Source organism: Trichinella spiralis, assembly GCF_000181795.1.
Source record: "Trichinella spiralis strain ISS 195 chromosome Unknown Scfld9, whole genome shotgun sequence".
Lineage (NCBI taxonomy): Eukaryota > Metazoa > Nematoda > Enoplea > Trichinellida > Trichinellidae > Trichinella > Trichinella spiralis.
In genome coordinates this window covers 4,684,078-4,693,554 of record NW_003526948.1, presented here as the reverse complement: position 1 = coordinate 4,693,554, position 9,477 = coordinate 4,684,078, and the positions used below count along the sequence as shown (strand labels likewise).

Genomic DNA, 9,477 nt, shown 5'->3' with positions numbered 1-9,477 from the left:
CCATACAATTTAGTGAACATACACCTGAATAAGTATGTTAAATGAGATAGATGCTCATGACAGCGTTAAAATATTTTATTGAAACTTTTCAGATGAAGAAGATTGGAACCACTTGTACCTTGCATCCAAAATTAGCGTTAGCCACTTTTCCACTTCGTTGCTGATTTCACAACCGCAAAGGGGCCTGCAACATTTAGCTATTGACAAGCAATCAGCAAAGCTGGTGTAGCGTTGACTTGGGGAAACAAAGTACACGGGCAAATTCGATTAAGCGACCATCAATTAAAGCCAATTTGTTAATGACGCTTTCCATTAATGAAACGACCAAACAGATGGTTCAGACACGCCGTACGCGCACAGTTTGTTAATCTCTCCGATTATTGCCAACTGAAGACAATTTCTGTCTTATTTGACACAGTACTAATGCATCGGCACGCCTTAACACTGCTGTTTTCCATTGGTCTCCTTATTATTGGTCTTTTTCATGTTCACCAGTGAATATCATTGGTTGATTTGATAATTCAGCCCGCCTTATTGAAAATTCTTCTGTTGCTTACTTATAGACCCTTTCAAACGGTTGAGCAACACATCAAGCTATTTCTGTTCTTCTAAAAAGAACATTCAAAAATCATGTCCAGCCAATTCAATGAATCAACGGATGCTGATGTAGCTAATTTTGAAACGACCAAACTTTATTCGATCGATTCCATTCTTCACCGAAAGGTTAACACTGACAGTAAGTAATCTTAAAGTTTTGGTGCGGATTTTAATGGGACGTTAACGCTGGATCTCTTTTGACATTCATTAATTAGAAATTTTCAAAGAAAATACATAACATTTATTAAAAGTGTTCTTTTAATAGATTTTGGTAGAAAGTTGTTTTTCATTCGCAGACTGTATAAAATAACAAACCAAGGAGAGTGTCTGATAAACTTTGCAACTAATTACAGTGATATGAAATGTATTTCATATTTTATGATGTTTTATATTTTGAAATTCAATTTTTGAAACCCATTAAATAAGGTAACCAATGATAATTGCATTCTTACTGGTTGCAAAATAGTTTCAGTGTGAAAATACTCATTTATAGTATCATTTGAATTAGAAACTTTTGAAAGCGAACTTCATTATCAAATAACTTAAATATCATTTCTTGATTTGTACCTTTAGCAGTTGAATTGAGAAGTTATCACAGATAAATTGTATTCTTTATGTACATAAAAATGGTAACATTAAAATTTGTTTACCTAATGAACGCTACTTGCAATTGACATGGATATCATATGTAGAAGCTTGACAGAGTTGCAACTTTCTAGATTGTTCAACAATATGTCTATTAAGCATAATAAATTTTTAAAAAAGTTGAAACTTGAGAATTTTTGTGGAAAGAAATTTTAAATAGATCATATTTAAATATGTCTATACATACAGTTAGGAGTAATATGTACATTTTTGTATTTTCATGAAAACAATATCGATGAAAGGTTATTGCAAATTTTCATTTCTTGCTCAAGTAGTAAATTTAACACCATGTTTGCATTTTGCAAAGCAAATGCAGCACCTGTTTCTTGTGTTCATTGAAAAGTGATAAATTTCAATTAGAAAAGAATGTTTCAGACCACAACAAACGTCGCGCTGTCATTGATGAAGAGCGAATAGAAAAAACACCAGTAAAGAAGGTTGCATCGAAGGGGATTTTGCCTGCTGAAGCGAATCCGCCTGATACTCCAGATGAACAAAAGCCGAGTGGAAAAATTCGTCGCAATCGCACCACATTCACAACATTTCAGTTGCATGAATTAGAAAGAGCATTTGAAAAGTCTCACTATCCAGATGTGTACACTCGGGAAGCGTTGGCTCTGAAGATAAATTTACCAGAAATACGAGTCCAGGTAAGAGTTGAAAATAGGCAGTAAAAACAACGCAATTTAAATGAAAGATAAAAACTGTGAAGGAGAATTTCTTCAACAAATTTCCATTAGAAGCGCACAGATTCATTAATATAGCATTTTGTTGGTTGGAAATTGCTACAGCGTGTGTAATGCAAAACTCGAACTTATTCTTAGCAAAATTTTGCAGTAGACAGGACCGCTTGAGCATATTTTGCGTGCAGTTGTTAAAATTTCAATAATACAATTTGTCAGAATTTAATTGATAAATTAAAAAATCAAAGCATTATAATTTTTAGTGATTTAACAGTTGCACATTAAATGATGAATACAGTGTAAAATGAGCGAATAAGAAAAGAATTGATACATCCATTAAGCATGGCATTGTGGCAGAAAATTAGTGTGAATAGATATGAATTTATCAGTTGAAATAAGGAAAGATAATGACAGAAGTACTGTAGATAAGCCCGGGGCGATGGACGCGGTCGCGGAACTCAGAAGGTGAAAATTGTTGTATAGAAATCATTTAACGCAAGAATAGCTTTTGGACAATTGTCCAAAAAGGACCTGTCAGCAGGCTAGTTCTGATTTGTCTGTCTTGATATTTTGAAATTGGAAAAGAAGTACGGGTGGCCATTACTTGGTCGACCTGGTTAAGCAAAAAAAATTCCTTTTAGCACCTGCCCGATCAAAAGACGGTCACATTTAGCATTCGAGTAGAAGTAATAAACTAATCCGTTTACCCCATTCGACCTTTGATAAAAGGCAAATAATGACTGGCCGCTCTTTCCCAGCCATTTATCGTGATCAGCGTGAATTGTTTTCTCGAGTGTCCTACCAAGCCGGCTTTTAAAAGCCTAAGGCAGCTGACTTTTTTCTAACTGTTGCTATTAACAGCCATGTCGGAAAATCTAATCTGCACCTGCGACAACCCTAACCTTGTTCTTTGCAGGGTCAACAGTGTTCTTTTTTCTCCATTATCTGCAAGAAATGATCAAATTTGCTATTTTTCATTGCATTTTTATTAAGTCCAATTAGCATTGAATATAGTGTTTTTTGTCATATATACATATATATTCATTGATATATATATATATCAATTCACAGTTGAAAATTATGCCCTGCAAAATAATCAGAAAGTAATTTTTGAATGAGAATTAGTGCTTATTTTGCAATAGTTTGTTCTTTTTTTGTTTGAATGAAATTACAGTGAGTAGTTAATTTTTTTGATCAGTTATATGATATTAAAAATAGTGTTGAATCATTTTCCTTACATTATGCACGTGTTGCAGTTTGTTCAGAAATGCTTAAATTTCACGTTTTGTGTGCAGTATCTAAATAATATAAAAGTAGAAAAAGAAATGAAACGAAAAGAAAATAAAATTCTTCTTCTTCTTTTTCTTCTTCATATTATTATTATTATTAAAATAATTATTTAGTTATGCAGTGGGTTATTTGTATTGTTGATTTGAAAAATTATTTCAATCTAACTATACAGTAAGCATAATTTTAACGCGTTACTGTTGCACAGAAGAATAAAATTGGTTATGCAACAGTTTCTTAATGGCCTAATGAATAGCACAGTTCAGTTTTCTTTTGTTATGATTTATTATACCGTCAACAGTGACGAGTTCACGTTTATCAGTCAATGATGATGAATAGATTAGATTCTGCTACAGGCACGTTTAGGAAGTAGGAGCTTTTTCCTTAACAATGCAAGCGTTACAGTTTAACTGAAATTCCAAATGACAAATGACGTTGAAATAGGTCAAAGTTCGAACATTGACAAGCAAAAACATCACTGTCAATGGAGTAAATTTATCAGGCTAAAAGCGAAGAAAGTCATCATCAGCAGTTGCTATACTTTTGCAAACTGTTCACAAGTTTTCCAAATGTTGAAAACAAAAAATGCTCCACTGCAGCGTGTAAATGTTGAATGAATGAAAGCGGAATGTTCATAAATTTTTGAAATTGTTCAGAAGAGAACAATCTTTTCGCTTGATTCAACAAAACCCAAAGATCAACGCGTGCCTATATCAGAACCAATTTTGGAATGCGGCCAGTCGGTAAACGTGGTGGCTAGATGAATTGATCGCTTTTTACAATTGTTGTGCTATTTTTCTTTATTCACGTTTAATTTTTACGAAACATTTGCTGGGTTTACCAAAAGTGATTAAGCTAAAAGCCACAACAGAAAGTAACTTCACTTTTAAACGAGCCGGAAATGCTTCTGACAAAAATTGCTCAAAGTGATGAAATCAATGGAAATTGTTTGCAATTTATAATAGTTGCTGTTTCAATTCTTTTTTAATCATCAGTAATGTTCATACATCATACACTGAATGCACAAATTTAAATTTATTTTCCATCTTATTACATAAAGCTGTCCTTGTTGGTCCTGATGTGGAATATTTCCAATATTTGTTTGCATTATAGAAATCAGATTAAAGTCAAAAAACAAATATCAGTGCATTTATATTATGTAACTATGAATTACACGGGAACTATTTAATGGAAAAAATAAATTTTTTGTACATACATATGATAAAAAGAAAATTATCAGTTTACATGTTCATTTGCAAGTAAGAATGTATTTCATTATTAGTCGCTCATGATGATCATTGGAGTTATTAATTTTTTAAATATGACTTCAATTGATCATTTGTTTATGAATATTGAAATTTCTTTTTTTTTTAATTTTGTCTTTTATAATTATAATTTCTGCTTTAAAAATCAAATGTATGGTGAGTAAAAAAAGATCCTATTTTTGCATACGCATCAGTTTGTTTTCAAGCATGCATTGTAGATATTTATTTTCCACTGACTAATTAGTTTAAAATTGATATTGACAATGATTAATGGCGACCATCACGAGGCAACTGGACACCTTGGTAAAATGCGTTCTAATGTAATTTAGAAAGTCCAGCGTACAATTATTACATATCAAGGGTGTTCAATTCTAAAGTGAATCAAGAATCTAATAAAAGCCGCGTTACAAGTTCAACATTTATTTGGACATTGAAACGTTGAAATCATCGTGCAGATAGGAAAAAAATTTGTGCAAATTAAAAGGAAGTGATAAAAATGACCGTTTTAATGTCTACTTGGAAAATATGCAGATAGACTGTTCCATATTTGCTAGTTTTGGAATAAGGTTGATAAATGTAAATTAGAAAAGTGTTTGTGTTGAATGTTAATTTGAAAAAAGTAAAATGTGGCTAATGGATATACGGTTGTAGGTGTGGTTTCAAAACAGGCGTGCCAAATGGCGGAGACAAGAAAAAATGGAATTGAGATGTCAAGAAGAATTACCGCCAATTCCACCAAAACCAGCAGGGTGTCTGTTTCCATCTTTGGATGCGTGGGGCTTGCTTCCACCACTTAGTTCGTCGTGCTCATACGAAATGGAGCCCATGTCAAATGGATTGGCACGTTCAAGTGATCGTGAAGAACTGTCGATGATGACAAATGTTCTCGTCGGACCTAGTATAAATCCGCGGCTAACAATTGGACCGCCGATGGTTTTGGCTGCACCAACAAGTGTCAATTTTAATCCACTCAAACCAAATCCTGCTTCGCGCACTTCTTACTTTTACAGTATGGCACCTCCAAAACCGTTCTTGCACAGTGACGATCCGTTTCAATTTACCGCTGCATAAATCAATCAGTACTCTTGAAATTGGTATTCCGCTAAATTTGAAAATTTTCTTCATCGTTGCTTTTTGCACCATTTGCACAGGGTTCATATTTTATTAATTCATACTGAGTAATAAACAAATATAATTGAAAAAGTATAAGTATCATTGATATTTTCTCAATAGTCATAAATGGAATTAAACAAAACTTATTCAACAAATTTCAGCGAAAATAAAATAACATGAAATTTCATAAATTGACATATATGATAGGATAATTCAAAACAGTGATGAATGTTTAATTTGGCTATATTTTTATTTACAGTCATTTACATATTCAGTATGTTCGTTGTGCTGGCGGTTCTTGAAAGAAGCAACAACAGTGCATCACTTTGTGCTTTTGTGATTTGTAGTTGCTTGTTTACAGCAGTTTTGCTGGCTGGGTAGAAGAAGTGATAATTCAATTGAATGGAAAAGAAAAGCACGGTTGATTTGAGCTTCTTGCGAAATGCCGTATGGAGTTGTCAGTAACAGATCCTTTTGTACAGAACAAACCTGACAAAGTGTGGCAGAAAAGTAGCAACAACATTTCAACAATAAGTAATCATGGTCACTGTAGCGGCGGTCTTTTTGGACTTTGTAGCTAAATGGTAAAATTGTCCACTGCGACCTCGCCATGGTGGATGGAAAATAGCCGTCGGTTTGTTCAAACTGGAAAATTGGCCACACTTTTATTCAAATGACAATTTCCATCGGCAAACATCAATGTCGTCTCAATGATTTGCATTAAAAGATGACCTTTGTAAAAGTGGGCGTTTATTCTTAACCGCTATTCAAATTCACTCACCGTAGCAGTTTATGAGAAGAAGAAGAAGAAGAAGAAGAAGATGCTCAGTTATTGGTATGAACATTTGATGTACATATTGAAAAATTTTACATTTCAAATTTATTTCATAATAATCATAATTATAATTATAATCATAATCATAATAATCATAAACTCATCAACATCGTTATTTGACAGTTATGTGATTGAGTATTTGCTTTATTTTGATAAAATTAAAATTTGATACTATTATAATAAATCAAATTAATATGTGCCACAATGCTATTGTAACCAACTGCACTGGCAACAGAGCTGAAATTGCCATTTACAATAAAACAACGGCCATGTTCAATTAATCAAATTTCTCCTGTTTGTTCATTAAATTAATTACACAATAATAACATTAAAAAATAATTAAGCAATTTTAGAATAGCTAGTTTATAAAAATTTGCCTGCTTTTTCAATTTGAAAAATAGAAAAGGACTAAAATACGTTTATAAAATTAAATTAACAAATGCAATATTAAATGATAAGTTTGTGGAGAAAATTTCATCTTGCAAATCGCATTGCTTAGGCACTGATAGCGCTTTATTTTGCGAAAAGAAAACTTCCAATATCAGCAAAATGTACAACTTATTTTATCTCATTTCATTTCGAGTGCACACTTTTTTTGAAAATTTTTCAAAATTTTAAAAAACAATATTTTACATGAAAATTTTTGAAAATAAAAATTTAAATTTACAAAATGTAAAAATTATCCAAGCAAATTTTTCAGTAATTCAGAATTTGCCAATATAGAAGTTACTGACGTTTTCATTTCTCTCATTATTAGCCAGTTGGAAAAGAAACCCACAACATACATTATTATCAACCAGATAATGGAAAATCATCTCAATTACAAAGCACAGTGAATGTATGGAAAAGGGAAATTATTCCACATTATTTGATTTATTTCTAGGGGTGAATACTTAGACCACTTTTGTAGATGATTCCATACTTTGATGAAATTAAATTACACAGCTTTCAAAAATTTTGCAAACGCTCATTCTGCTGCATGTATACAACAGATTACTTCATATATTAATAATTTTAAATTCCAAAACTGATGAAATGCGACAAAATAAAGCAATTACAAAATTACATTCACTTTCAAAATAGTTTCTCTTTTATACACGATTTACATTTTTAGTACATTACTAAATATGGACATATTGCACCATACCACTTGTCGTATTGATTATGCAAATTTAAACCGCATGAACAGCTTAAAGCAAAACCCCACAGGTCATCAGCATTCTAACTTTCTCAAATTAATCTTCAATAATGCTGCAGTTCATGCATCACTGCAACACCGGCAACGGTGAAGTGAATGTAGCCGAGGCCAAAGCTCATCGGTACAGCGTTTTGCTCGAAGAATTCAAGCAACTTTTCAGCAATCAAATCAACATCAACACCGTTGTTGCATTCGCTACAGGATAGGCTTGAATAGTAGCAAAAGCGTTGTACACCTCTAATGACAAACTTTTTGATTGATAATTCATTATTCACATTGACTATTGATAGTATTATGCAAAGTTCCAAGGGAAATTGCCAAGCCAAATGGGCTCTAAATTTGGCATATTGCCTAATTCAATACACAGGTCAGCTTCCCAGTTTCTTCGCAATATCTCAAGAAATAGGCGACCGGGCACCGCCGGCACATGTTTGCTGTACTCCACTAATTATTTCCGATCGACCGATACCCATAAAGTCCATTTTTGGAGTGTAAGGTTTTACTCAAAAGTTGCGAAATTTCTTGGGCTCTAGACTTGCTTTTTTACTGAAAAACGGAGAAAAAAATTTTATCTAAATTTGCCCTTTTTTCACAGACAATTATTCACATTGATTATTGGCAGTGCTATGCAAATTTCAACCTGAAACTGTCAATTAGGTTTGCAATTATCTGCTTCTAAAGTTGATGGCACTTTGCCTACCTAAATGCATAGGCAAGCGAGCCACATTTTTGAGATATCTCGACAACTATGCAACTAGGAACAGCGGAGATAAGTTTGTTGTACTTCTCCAATTATTACCGATCGATTGATGCCCATGACGTCTATTTTTGGTTTCCAAAGATTTTCTCGAAAATTGCAAATTTCATGAGCTTATAAACTTACTTTTTTCCAAAAACGGCGAAAATTTACTTTTCAAAATTCGCCTTTTTCATGCATTCGCAATGATTAATGACAATGTTATGATAAGATTGGGTGAAATCTGCCCAGTAGTAGTGGAATATTGGGCTTCCAAAGCTGCCGCTATGCACATCTTCATACATAGGTAAGCGAGACATTTGATTTGGGAAATCTCGAGAAATACGCAATCAGGACCCGCAGGGATAAGTTTGTCGTACTTCTCTAATCATTTCAGATCGACGGATGCCCAAAAAGGGCATTTCTGGATTTCAAGGTTCTTCTCGTACCTTTGAAATCTCACCAACTAAGGAGATGGGTGTTTTTGCGAAAAATGGGCAAGTACTGTTTTGGCAATTTAAAGTTCGGTTGATTTCCGGACATACACAATGATTACCGATACTGTGATGCAATGTCCGTTTAGAAATTAACCAGAAGTTGTGAAATAAATGGACTCTAAATTTCTCTACTGCATATCTTAAAAAACGCGAAATTTGCCCATCACTAACTCTCTTTCTACGACAGCAATGATTACCAATTTCTCCACTTGAGACATTTTTTATATCAAACATATTAGATTTCTACTAATATATCGTTTTTTTTATCATCGGTTGAATTGAATTTCTAAAATTATTGCAGTCAAATAACAATTTATTGGTCGAATCAAAACGTTTACTCTGTAACTGTTCTGATTGTTGAAAAGCAAACATTTCATGAAATGCGATCCTAATTACCATGTCTTTCAATGATTACCCATCTGATTGATACAACCTGTGTGGATGGGTATTTGATTGTACTTTCGCTGAGTAACAACTATGCAATCCGCATTTGCATAATTAGTATAATATGTAGTCGCCCAGGGTGAAACTTCATTACGAATGCAAGGGAAATAAATGAATTCACAATTGATGTCAAATTATTGCGCTCATACATGGTATTTGTTCGAATCTGTAGAGGAA

General features: G+C 33.1%; 1 protein-coding gene across 1 annotated transcript; it reads left to right on the top strand.

Annotated features, from left to right (window-relative positions):
• Positions 1-630: 630 nt before the first annotated feature.
• On the top strand, positions 631-5,548 carry Tsp_05694 (retinal homeobox protein Rax). Its single transcript, XM_003371992.1, has 3 exons — positions 631-736; positions 1,618-1,892; positions 5,129-5,548. Exons 1-3 carry the CDS (start codon positions 631-633, stop codon positions 5,546-5,548), a joined length of 801 nt encoding a protein of 266 aa, XP_003372040.1.
• The last annotated feature ends 3,929 nt before the right edge of the window (positions 5,549-9,477 follow it).